The 12,721-nt window shown below is 52.5% G+C and overlaps 1 protein-coding gene across 2 annotated transcripts; it reads right to left on the reverse strand.

Annotated features, from left to right (window-relative positions):
• Positions 1-1,211: 1,211 nt before the first annotated feature.
• Positions 1,212-11,953, reverse strand: Cdc37 (cell division cycle 37). Of its 2 annotated transcripts, none has more exons than XM_029543615.1 (8): positions 11,748-11,953; positions 4,787-5,065; positions 4,258-4,513; positions 4,049-4,164; positions 3,838-3,960; positions 2,805-2,987; positions 2,623-2,694; positions 1,212-1,757 (listed from the first exon to the last, which is right to left on the reverse strand). In XM_029543615.1, exons 1-8 carry the CDS (start codon positions 11,847-11,849, stop codon positions 1,602-1,604), a joined length of 1,287 nt encoding a protein of 428 aa, XP_029399475.1. In that variant the 5' UTR covers positions 11,850-11,953; the 3' UTR covers positions 1,212-1,601. The 2 variants fall into 2 exon arrangements, with proteins under 2 accessions (XP_029399475.1, XP_021062202.1); XM_021206543.2 differs by having other exon boundaries at positions 4,258-4,366; positions 11,748-11,951.
• Positions 11,954-12,721: the final 768 nt, after the last annotated feature.

A 12,721-nucleotide genomic window follows, 5' to 3' on the forward strand; every position in this document is an offset into this window, starting at 1 on the left:
CATGTGTACTGTGCCTGTGTACGGTAGGACCCAGAGGATGGCGAGTGGCCTGCTCTATCATGCTTCATGTTATTCCTACTCACACTCTCAATCTGAAGCAAGACCTGCAGGCCCCAAGCCCCAGGGACACGGTCTTATCTCCAACAACACCGAGGTTACAGGAAGTGCACGTGGCCATGTTTCCCATGGGTGCTGGTATCTGAACTGACATCTTCTCAGGCCTCTGTATCAAGAGCTGTCTTCTCAGTCCAGCAACCTTAACTCCAACTTTGGCCCTGGGATTTGCAGATGTGCCACCACACCCAGTTTATGCAGGGTAGGACTAGAAGCCAGAGCTTCCTGAATGCTAGGCGAACACTCTGTAAACAAAGTCACTTAATTCATTTTCACCAAGACAGGGGCTCCCTGGTCAGCCCAGCCTGGCCTTGAACACGTGACCCTTCTTCTGTTTCATTCATTCTTCTAAATGCAGAATGAGACATGTGATTTTTTTTTTTTTAAACATTGCTAGAACTGAAACCACGTGAAGTCAAGCTCTGCCACTGAACTCTAGTCAGAGCCCCAGGCCATATTCTAACAGGATAAACCCTCAAAGTAGCTCCCCAGGACTGGAGAAAAGGCTCAATGCTGCAGAGGACACTGTATTCACTCCAGGTAGCCACATGGTAGATTTAGGGTCATTGGGAACTATAGTTCTAAGAGATTCTGTCCTCTGCAGCCACTACATGCACACATACAGAACACTCATACACATAAATTAGATTTTAAGCCAGGAGTGGCTCATGCTTTTGATCCCAGAACTCAAGAGGTAGTGGCACATGGATCTCTGAGTTTGAGGCCAGCCTGGTCTATATAGTGTGTTACTAGACAGCCAAAGATATATAGAAAACCTATCTCAAAAAGACACTCGGGCGGGCGAGCGCACACGCGCGTGCACACACACACAAATTAAAATTTAGAATAAGATGTTCCCCTAGCAGAGGCAAAGTCCAGTGTGAAAGGCCACATATTTCTCACGCCCAGGCTACCCTCAAACTCGTGTCCTCTTGTCTCCATGGAGTGCTAGGGGAAGAGGGGAGGCAGAGGGAGGAAAGAGTTAGGAGGGACACAGAAGGCCTAGGACTTCTGCAGGGTGAGGGACAGGGCAAAGGCATGGCTGTTAGCGCTCTGATTCTCCCCCACCGAGGTTCACCCTCTGCCTCAAACAGCACTGAGCCAGCGGCCTCCAGCACCTGGAACTGTTTATTGGACATTGTTGCCAGTTGCAGGACAGGAAGCTAGACAGAAGAAAAACAGTGACCATAGACCCACAGGGACAGACCTTGCCCAGATGGGGACATTTGTATCCCCAACCGGGTGGACCAACCTGGCAGCTGCTGCCCCTCCCCAGGCCCCCAGGACTTTGGCATAACGCTGATGGGGGTAGGGGGCTGCAGACAGCAGAGCCCCTCAACCCGAAGCAGAGAGTCTGATGAGCGCTGGGGACGGGCAGGAGGAGAGGGGACATGAGGCAGGCCTTGGGCCAGGATGTGAGGAGCAGCACAAGTGAAGAAGTTGGGAGCTAGGGACATGGTGGCTAGGTTTCCTTTTCTGGAGAAGGGTCACGCACTGACGTCTTTCTCGTTGCCCGCTTTGGGGACGGCTTCCAGCAATGGGTCCCCGGGGCCCGCCTCCTCCCCCTCCTTGGCCTCACCAGACTTGGAGTTGGGGACCCAGAGGCCAGAATCGATGCAACGCTGCATGTGATACTTGGCATCCTGTGGATAGAGGACAGCAGGTGAGGCTGTGCCAGCAAGCACCATGGCGCCCACTGTCCCCTGCACCTCCTTCAAGGCTGCTCAGCACCCACTCCACCCAGGACTGGTGATAAAGAACTGCAGAAGCTGGCATGTGACTCAGCAGGTGCAGCACTCGTCTAGTGTTCTCAGACTCTCCCATTCTAGCACCACAGACAACCAGATATGGCGGTACACACTTGTGATCCCACCACTTAGGAAGTGGAGGCAGGAGGGTCAGAAGTCAAGGTCATCAGTTATATAGCACATTTGAGGCCAGCTTGGGCTACAGGAGACCCTGTCTCAAAACACACACACACACACACACACACACACACACACACACACACACACACGCACACACACACGGGAGTGGGAGCAGCTATGCTCAGCAGTTAAGAGTACGTTCCTCCAAATCATGAGGACCAGAGATTACAATCCAGCGCCTAGGTAACCAGTGAGGTAACCTGAGCACTCGGGGGACAGAGCAGGTCTGTGAGTCTGGAGCTAGTCTGGTCTACACAGTGAGATCCTATCTCAGAAAAAAAAAAAGGTGGTGGTGGAGGGGCAAGGAATTAAAAGATTTTTTTAAAGTATACTGGTTTTGTGCTGCGTGGGTGCGTGCGTGTGTGTGTGTGTGTGTGTGTGTGTACGCGCGCGCACAGGGGTACGTGTATACACAAGGGTGTTACTCTCAGACAGGGTCTCACTGAATTGCTCTGGCTTATCTTAGCTAAGCTTGGCCTTGGACTCACAGCCCTGCTCTCAGATGACAGGGTTGCACCCCCTGGCCAGAACAAGAGGGCCACTCCTTGCCTGCCATCTGCCACAGAGATTGGGGACTCACAGTGGGATCCATCTTGCTGATGGCATCTTGCAGCATCTGTACGTCCTTCACATCAAAGCACTTCTGCAGCTCCTGGGTACAGAGGGGCCAGGGTGAGGGCCTGGGCTTGGGATGGATGGGAGCAGAGGGGCAGCAATGGGTATACATCACCCTCCTCCCTCCCGGGCCCTGGGGAGCCACACCTCAGGCAGGGATTCATAGACCTCCACGGGGTCCAGGCCACCAGGGCCCAGCCTCTTCTTGCGCTCCTCCTCCTCGTATTCCTTCATGGCCTTCTCTATCCGCAGCTTGGCACGGCCCCGCACTCGCTCCTTAAAGGCTTCTAGCTCATACTTGAAGCCCTCCATGTACTGCTGGTCGGCGGTCTGTGGAAGAGGGTGGGTGCTGCAGTTGATATCCAGATGTTTAGGGGGGGGAGACTCCCTGAAGCGTTTCCTGAACTCCACCATGGCTACCTCAAGGCTTGGCCTTTGTCTCCTGTATTCAGTGCCCATCCTACTAGCTTGTGGGACCACCTGCTAATGGCCAGCCTCCTGGCTCGGCTCCACAGCACCAGCTTGGTATCACATCTTCAGGTGTCCTCCAGCAAGGTCTTACAGAAACCCCAGTTCTGGATTATTCTACCCCGCCCTGCTCTCAGGATCCCCAGTCTTTCAGAGGAACCAAGTTTGGTACCCATTACCCACATGACGGCTTGCAAACACTCTTAACTCCAGCTCTAGGGATCCAACACCCTCTCCTAGCCTCTGAAGACACTTGTATGCACACGATACACACAAACGCACTCAGGCATACACACAGCAACAAAAAAATTAAATATTTAATTATATGTTTATGCAATATGTTTACATTATAATATATAAAATATTTAAAGTAAATTAATAGAAAGAAATCTTCAAATAGGGTCAGCTAGGTGGTTCAGTGGGTGAAAGTGCTTTGCTATGTAAGCCTAACAGCTTGTGTGACCACAGGAACCCACAGAAAGGTGGAGAGAACCAACCACACAAAGTTGTCTCTTAATCCTATGGGTCCACATACACATCACACACACACACACACACACACACACACACACACACACACACACACACACGGCCATATCCAGCCACTGTCTTCCCCGTATCACCTCAAGCCCCCCTGATAAAGATCTGGCCATGGGTCCCTAGTCTGCTCAGTTCGCACTGTGGACTTTCTGGTGGCACAGGAGCTCATTACCTTGATCTTGGTGAAAAACTGCCGGAAGCAGGCACGAGGGTCGACCTTCAGACTCTTGGCCAGCTCCAGAATAAACTGCATCACCATGGTCTGGTGAGCTACCTGCTCCATCAGTGCACATTTCTGCCAGGACAAAGGGACAAAGAGGTGGGCAGGGCGTCAGGCAGCGGCCGTGTCTGGGAGTCCCCACGGCTGGCAAGGGTGCACTCACCTCCTCTACTTCCAGGTCAATGCACCAGATAACCAGGTAGTTGGCCGTTTCCTCACACACCAGGTGGACATTGTCCGACAGGTATTTCTGGCTGTCATCCCAGCGGTGGAGCATGCCTGCAGAGGAGGATGTTGGGAGGATGTCGCAGAGGCCACTGGAAGCCTTTCGTTGGCCTTTACTCCTAACCTAGCCTTTGTGCAGGAACTTACCGAAATGCTTGATCTGTTTCTCATATTTTTCAACGAAGGTCTTGTGTTTCTGCTCCCTTGCCTCCTCTGAGTCTTCCTCTGCCTTCTCAGGCTTGGTATTGACCATGCTCTGTGACAGGGCGAGAGGGCAAGTGGGCTGGGGCAAGGCAGGGGTGCGCCTGGGGTTTGGGGGCCGTGGCCGCCGCGCCCATCCTGTCCACATCGGAGGCGGTGGCGTCGCTAAGTGCATCAAGGTGGCGGAGGCATGGCCGCGGGCCTTCGGGCAGATCAGAGGGTACGGATGGGCTTCATTGGCCTCCACTAGCCAATCCGAAGCTCAAACTGTCTGCCTGTCTGTCTGTCCTTCCCCTGTCCTAGCACCCCACCCGGTGGCTTTGCCTGGCTCTCATTGTCAGAATTCTTTTTCTAGTTTACTTGGACAGGGAGACAGGGGTGGACCTGGGGTCTTTACAGGCATGTCTAGCCTCCACCACCGAACCGCCCCCAGCTAGCCTGACCGCACTCCACAGCGCTCTTGCCAGTGTCCCACCTTGCTAAAGCCATCTTTGCTGAGCGTGTCCACATTCCAGGGCATGTTCTTCTCCTTTTTGCGCATGTCCTCCAGCTTCTGCTCCCAGCTCCGCTCCTCCTTGCGCAGCTGCTGTGCTTCAGCTCGAAGCCGCTCAAGCTCCACCTGGCCATCGCTCTCAGCCACTTCCAGCTCCTTCAGCTTGCGCTGGCACTCGGCTACCTTGCGCTTGCACTCCCGGCAGCCCCGGTCCAGTTCCTCTTTCTCCTTCTGAAACTGCTCCATGCGTTCCACCCGGGCCTACAGGCAGGGAGTCAGCAGTCGGTCACTTAGAAAGAACTTCTACCCTGCTACCACAGGGGAACAGACACACCTGGGTCAGGGACACACCCTGGGCCCTTGCTGCAGAGCACACAGCCACGGGCTGCCCACCCACTGGTGCCCTGCTGCCACATGTCTATGTTTTTTTGAAGATTAAAGTTAACTAATGAAACCGTCTCTATGTGACAGGAAGAACCTGAACTCTGCTCCTCCTGCCTCTCAAGTGCAGGTGCAAGATAGGCCAACAGGGACTGACTGTGTGTGGGGAGCACCTGAGCAGCAAACACCTAGCTCATTTTAATTTTGGAAACAAACAAACAGCAACAAAAACCCAGCAACACGTGACGGTCAGAGGACAACTGGCAAGAGTTCCAGTATGTGCGCGCTAGGGATGGAGCTCAGGGTGTCAGGCTTGGTGACAAGTGGCTTTACCCACCTTGATCTTGAGACATCTTGATCACCAGCACCAGCACCACAAACAAAACCAAAGAAAATCCCAAGTGGAGCACTTCTGTGAGCAAGTACTCGGGGGTGAGGAAGGAAGCCTGGGTTTGTACCAGGCTAGCCTAGGCAAAGGCTTAATCCCAACAATGGGCAGACGGAGGCAGGACCTCTGAGGACAAGGCCATCCTTGTCTACAGAGTGAAACTATCGCAAAACATAAGATAAGTAAGTAAATGAAATAAAATAAATTTTATTTATTTGAGGACCAGAGAGATGGTTCATAAGGTAAAGATGGTGGCTGCCAGGCCTGGTGACCTGCGTGCAATGCAGCAAGGTTGTGCTTTGACTGCCACATGTGAACTGTGGTGAACACACACACACACACACACAGATACAGATGCGCACACGCACCCACATAGAATAAATTCACCAAAGCTCCATTTATTTACTTATTTATCTATTTAGGTTTTTTGAAACAGGGCTTCTCTGTGTAGCTCTGGCTTCCTAGAACTAGCTTTGTAGACCAGGCTGGACTTGACTTCAGAGATCCACCTGCTTCTGCTTCCCACTGAGTTTAAATAGGCGTGTGTGCCACCAAGCCCAGCAGAAAAACCCATGCATCACAAAGTTGTCCTATGTGTGTGGACATATACATGTGGAAGTAGGTGTATTTATTTTGCAGTATTAGGGGCTGAACTTAGGGTCAAGTACTACATCCCCAGCCATTTTATTAATGCTTTTAATCTGCTCACACACATACATCACAGCACAGGTATGTGGAGAGCAGAGGACACTGCCCAGTGCCAGGGAGTGAATTCAGACCCCCAGGCTTGGGAGTGGGCACCTTTACCTGCTGAGCCCTTTAGGCAGCCCCATTTTGTTGTTTAGAAATAGTGTCTTGCTCTGTAGTCTGGAATCCACTATGTAGGTGATGTTGGCTTAAACCCGTGGTGGAGCTCCCTTGGGCTCCAATGACAAGCAGCAACACTACGACCAGCTTCTCACTTTAAGACAGTCCCTCCAAGTTGCCCAGGCTAGATCAGATGTCACTCCGTAGTCTAGGGGTCCCTGCTCTCCCAATCCTCTCTCCTCAGCCTCAGGACAGTCAGGATGACAGGTCTACACTACCAGGCAGGCACGTTACTAAACACTGGATATCGCACGTCTTGTGTCGTGATGTCATTCATTCATTCATTCATTCATTCATTCATTCATTCATTCATTCAGAGATGGGCTCTTGCATGTGAGCCAGGCTGGCCTTAAGCTCCTCTTAGCCTTCCCAGCACTGAGACTTCAGGTGTGCCACTACATCAGCCTTTCCAGCACTGAGACTTCAGGTGTGCCACTACATTGGCCCTGGTGAATTGACTGAACAGTGTCCCGAGAGTGAAAAGTTGAACCGATACGCACGAGCCTGCACACTGGGAGAAAAACCAACGCATGAGGTCGGAGGGTTCAGCAGGAACGTGCACCCAAGCCTGATGACCTGGGTTCGATCCCTGGGGTCTACATGCGGGAGGGAGAGAAGTGGCTCTTCAAGCTATGCTGCACACACGCACTCTGGGTATATGTGTAAAAGCACATCTGTCACAAACACAGTTAATGAAAAGCCCAAGCATTACAGAAAGGAGCGCAGGGAGAGGCTGCACAGGGGACAGCTACCGTGGGACTGCTTTAGTGACAGGGCTCCCAAACCTGAGACCTGCCTTTACATTCCCAGCACTCAAATAGGCTGCTGCCTGTAACCCCAGTACTGTAGGGAGCAAAGACAGGAGGATGATTGGGACCTGCTGACCCCTAGCCTAGCTCCGGGATCAGTGAGAGACCCTGCTCCAGGGAATGAGCAGAGCTGAGAAGCAGGACACCTGTCTCCCGTGTCCTCTGTATGAACCCACTCATGGGCACACATGACAAGCCCTGACACAGAAGACCTGCCCTGCTCTCCTAAGGGCTCTAAGGTCAGCAGCTCACTGACCAGAGCCCAGAGAGCAGCAGGAAGTTGCCAGGCTGCTGGCTTCTGGAGGACCGCCACCACTCTCCCTAGTGTCCTCTGAGTAGCTGCCAGGGAGGCTCAAGCTAAAAACAGGGACTGTGGTGTTGGTGACAGCAGTCACCTGGCTGGCCAGGCTCATGCAAGTAACAGGATGGCATGGGTGTCCCTTACAGAAGGGACTCAAAGGTTCTCAGAATTCTGACACCATACAGCACACTGGAAGGAGCCAGACGAAACACCACATACCACATGTCTGGCCAGAGTCTAGGAGGTGGGCTGGGAACTCACGCCCCCTTTCCCAAACTTCCACATTTTTTTTTTGGTAGGGATCTACCAGGGACTGAACCCAGCATCGCACACTTGCTCCCCAAGCAGCCTGCTACTGAGCTACACATACTGCACACCGCCCTTTTGTATTTCCTAGTTTGACCTGGTGTTGCCTTATGTTGTTGAGGCTGGCCTTGAATGCTGGTCTCCTGCCTCAGCATCCCCAGGAGCTAGGAACGCAAGCCTGCAACAGCAGGCCTAGCCAGATTTTCTAATTAATTAATTAATAAAACAGAATTTCTCTGCCCTAGCTGTCCTGAAATTCCCTCTCTAGGCCAGGCTGGCCTTAAACTCAAAGATCTACCACAGCTCCCCAGTGCTGGGATCAAGGGTGTATGCCACTACTGCTTGGCTAATTTCAAATCTTAATTTATTGTGTGCATGGTGGCAGGAACAGATGTGTGCCATAGTGTGGACGTGGAGGTCAGAGGACACCTTGCAGTTGTCCCGTCTCTCTTGGAATCAAGCTCAGGTGACCGGTGCCTCCCCGACTGAGCTACCTTGAAGGCTGTTCACTTCTACGCAGGTGCTCACGGAGCCCAGGCTGGCCTCCATTTGCTATGTGGCAAAGGATAGCCCGAGCTGCTGACTCTTCTGCCTCTCTCTCAAGTGCTGAGATGACAGCCATGCACTGTCACATCTGGCTTCAAATGTGTCCTGAAATCCCAAGCACCTACGCAGCGATGGCAGTTGTTAAATACTGGGAGCTCACGGAGCTACGGACAGAGCACGGGGTCCTACTCCCATCTCAGCAAGGTCAGAGCAGCCAGAGAGCCCTCCAAGTCAGAGCACACCAGGGCCACAGACCTGAAACGTGCGCTGTCAGGAGCCCGCTCAGCGCTTAGGAATCCAGCCCCTCACAGATGGACACAGAACACGGTAAAGTCAGTGTGTACACCAGAGCCTGTCTGTCCTCCCACATGTGCTAGGGCAGAAGGCCCCACTTCCCTCCTCAGTATTACAGCCATGGCAGCAAGAGAGGAAACAAAGTCTGTACAGTAGACCAGAGGCCTCCCTCCCACCCAGCAGGCCCCAACTGTTTTCCACACAGTAGGAAGACAAACCTCTTCAGAGAACAGAAATAGGTGTTCCTGAGAATGGTTCTGCAGCTGAGTGTGGCTCTTCAATGCTTCCTAATACAATGCCATGTGAGGCACCGGGGTGCTCTCCTGCCACCATGGCTGCCTGGCAGGTGGTCTTCCCAGGAAACTGGAAGGAATCGGTGTGTAGGTGGGACTGGGAGTCGAACGCTGGATTTGAGGAGGATGGAGAAGGACTTTCTAGGAGTAATGAGGAGAAGCTTTCCTCAAGGTGGAATGCAAAATCCCTAATGGAAAGTACCTGCTCTCAGCTCGAGAGTATAACAAGCACAGGGGCCACTGAGAGGGCTCGGTGGGGAAAGGCCTGCTACCAAGCCTGATGACCTGAGTCTGATCCCAAGAACCCACATGGAAGGAGAAAATGGACTCTACCAAGATATCCTTTGACTGCCACAAGGGTACCATGGCACACTTACACATACATAAGAATGAACACACACAAAAGAAGATGTAACTTAAAGAGTGTAAGACACACAGATATGTGGGTATAGATGCTTTAATTTGGGGAGCAGGTTAGGCCATTGTTTCTTTACTGCTGTAATAGAGTTGGAGCCCAGGACCTCCTGCATGCTAGAGAAGTGCTCTACCACTGAATCACATGTCCAGGCCACCCTCAAATCTTGGTAGTATGCTACAGGCTGGCAGGTAATGTTGGCACAAAACAGGGGGAAGAGCAAGGCTTCTCACACTTCTAAGTTCTCAAGGGGTTCTAAGGTCTCAATCTGGGACATCTGTTTTGGAGAGATTTAAAAATGCGGAGGACTGTATTTTATTTGCTTGGTGGTTGACAGGATCCCCTGTAGCCTGTGCCAGCCTCATACTTACTACGGTTAATGACTTTGAACTTCTGATCCTCCTGCTTCCATCTCTCCAGTGCTCAGACTACAGGCCTGCCCCACCATGTCTAGCTTTCTCTGTATAGCCCTGGCTGTCCTGGAACTCACTTTGTAGACCAGGCTGGCCTCGAACTCAGAAATCCACCTGCCTCTGCCTCCCAAGTGCTGGGATTAAAGGTGTGCACCACCACTGCCTGGCATGGCTAGCTTTTAAGCAGTGTTAGTGATGGAGCCCGAGGCAATGCCATACAACTGAACTCCAGCCCATTTGGATTTTGAGACAGTCTCACGTAGTCCAGGCTAGCCTAGAATTTGCCCTACAGCAGGACTGACTCTGAATCCCAGATCCTCCTACCTCCTCCTTCCAAGCCCTGAGTTTACAGGTGTGCTACCATGCTCAGAAAGTAAGGTGATGTGGGAACAAGATCTGGGAGGCCCAGAGTTAGCTAGGATGCTCTGAACCCCGGAGAGAGCCTGAAGCTGGAGGGAAGGGCAGGTAGGACAGGACAGGCTTGGTTTTCTGGGTTGGGGTTTGGTGAGCTGTTTTCTTTTTCTTCCTCCCCTCCCCCCTCTCTTTCTTTGTCCTACCCGATTCCCCGCCCCATGCCTTCAGACAGGGTTTCTGTGTGTAGCCCTAGCTAGATGTAGAACTCTCTGTAGACCAGGCTGGCCTTGAACTCACAGGCCTGCCTGCCTCTGCCCCCTGAGAGCTAGGATTAAAAATGTGTGTCATCATCATCTGGCTCCCGGTTTGGTGAGTTTTCAATGATGACTACGGGTAGGAGGAGGTCTACTTACTATACTAGAAGGAGCAGAGGTTCAAACCGGAAGTTAAGAGGGTGGGGTTTCCTGGAGTATCGGGAAATAAGAGTCTACAGGAGGTGAGAATAAGGAAAGCCACTGGAACTGGATGATGGGCAAAAGTGGAGATGGAGGTCAAATACAGAGGATAAGAGGGCTCTAACACGCATGTCCCATGTGGGGCTCTGGACTATAACCCAGGGAAAGAAATCATGAACTGGGGAAACCCAGCTGCAAGCTAAGATTGACAGTTAAATTAGGGCAGGGCACAGCCCTCGTTTAGTTTGGAAGTTGGGGGTCTCTGGGCCTTAATGGAAATTCATGCCTAAGATCCTGGGGAGTAGAAGCCATCATCAGAAGTTTTGTGGCTCCAGACTCTAGGTGGTGAGGAGTGGCAGAGGGGAGATGTGCAATACCAAGCGGGTGCACGGCTGGGCTATGAGATCACCTAACAGAACCTGGAGTCCAGACTCTGAGGAAGAACAGAAGGTTCCGCACAGGATGATGGGGACCCTACACACGAGGATCGGCTTGGAGGTGGGGAGAGTCAAGACTCTGACTAAAGTATTAAGAACTGATAAAACGGCTCGGAGTGTAAAGGTGTTTGTGGCAACGTGGGTTGACCTGAGTTCCACAGCCAGTTCCAACATGGTGAAAAGAGGGTCCCAACTTCTGCAAGTTATCCTGTGATCATCATATGCATGCTGTGCCACGTGCACACGGGAACACACACAAGAAGGAAACTTACAAACAGAAGAGAACCGTGGCACAGAGAGAACGCCTGGAGATACAGGTGAAGAAATAGGGTAAAGAATCCAGGAGTCCTGGGATGGAAATTAATAAAGTCCGGCCCAGCATGAAGGCACATGTCTCTAATCCCAGCAGTGGGAAGGCAGAGGCAGGAGGATCTCTGTGAGTTAGAAACCAGCTTGTTCTACACAGCAAGTTCTAGGCCAGGGAAGGCTACACAGTGAAATTTTGTTTCAAAAAAAAAAAAAAGGAAAGAAAGAGAAAAGTCTAGCTTGTGGAACAGGCGGCTCCAGATGTCATAACTCAGGTCTCCCCCGCCCCCCACGCCAGGTGGCCTGGGGAAGAGGTCAGAACTCTAGAGCGGGGGGTCCCGGGAGTGGGGGGAAGGGGATGAGCGCGCACAGCCCCACCTGGTGCCGCCAGCGGAAGAGGCTGGCCGTGTCTATGTTGGGGTGCGTCTCGTCCTCATCGTCCGACACCTCGATGTGATCCCAAACGCTGTAGTCCACCATCTTCGCTTCGGAGGCCCGGACTGGCTCCCGGGGCTCCACACGGCCGGGCGCTGAACAGAGACCCACAAGGGCTAGAGAGTCCGCTCGGCGAGCCCCGCCCCTTCCGCTTCCGCCCAGGGCGCTGCGCAGGACGGCCCCGCCCCAGCGTCGGCGCGTGACGTTACGTCCTTAGCAACGGGAGTCGGCGGCATTGGCAACCGGAGGTCTTCTTTAAAGGGCCAGGAGTACGTGGCGCGGCCTCCAGGAAGTTCCCGCCGAAACCAGACTAACCATCCTTTAGAAACAAAAGGTTAGTCGCGTTGGGCGTGGTGGCCCACCGTAATCCAAGTATGCTAGAGGCAAAAGCAGGTGGCTCTCCACGAGTTCTAGTCCAGCCAGGGCTACATATTGAGACTGTCAAAAAGTCAAAATTAGCTGGTTGGTGGTGGCGCAATGCCTGCACTCGGGAGGCAGAGACCGGCGGATCGAGGCCAGCCTGGTCTACAGAGTGATTTCCAGGACGGTCAGGGTTGTTGCACTAACAACACTCTAAAAAAAAAAGTCAAAATTGAGGCTGGAGAGGAGGTGGCTCAATGGTTTGGAGAACTGGCTGGTCTTCCAGAGCACCCGGATTCTGTTCCCAACACCTACACGGCCGTTCACACCCATCTGTAAGTCCAGCCCAGGATATATTTACATCCCCATCTGGCCTTTGACTACACAAGGCATGCATGTGGTGCACAGATGTACTTGCAGACAAAACATTAATACACAGTTTTGGTTTTCTTTTTTTAATGATGTTTGCCCTTAATTCTTCCCCCTCCCCCCAGACAGAGTCTCACTGTATAGCTCCGGCTGTCCTGGAATTCACTATGTAGACCAGGCTGGCTTCA

The sequence above is a fragment of the Mus pahari genome, chromosome 10 (genome assembly GCF_900095145.1).
Source record: "Mus pahari chromosome 10, PAHARI_EIJ_v1.1, whole genome shotgun sequence".
In the NCBI taxonomy this organism is placed as follows: domain Eukaryota; kingdom Metazoa; phylum Chordata; class Mammalia; order Rodentia; family Muridae; genus Mus; species Mus pahari.

What these genes read in the sequence shown, in the direction of transcription:
- Cdc37 (XM_029543615.1), bottom strand. Translation starts at nt 11,849, where the DNA reads ATGGTGGACTACAGCGTTTGGGATCACATCGAGGTGTCGGACGATGAG. An exon ending in TTGACCTGGAAGTAGAGGAG is followed by an intron (nt 3,961 to 4,048) that starts GTGAGTGCACCC and finishes TTGTCCTGGCAG; the next exon opens with AAATGTGCACTGATGGAGCA. An exon ending in AGTTTTTCACCAAGATCAAG is followed by an intron (nt 2,988 to 3,837) that starts GTAATGAGCTCC and finishes CCTCTTCCACAG; the next exon opens with ACCGCCGACCAGCAGTACAT.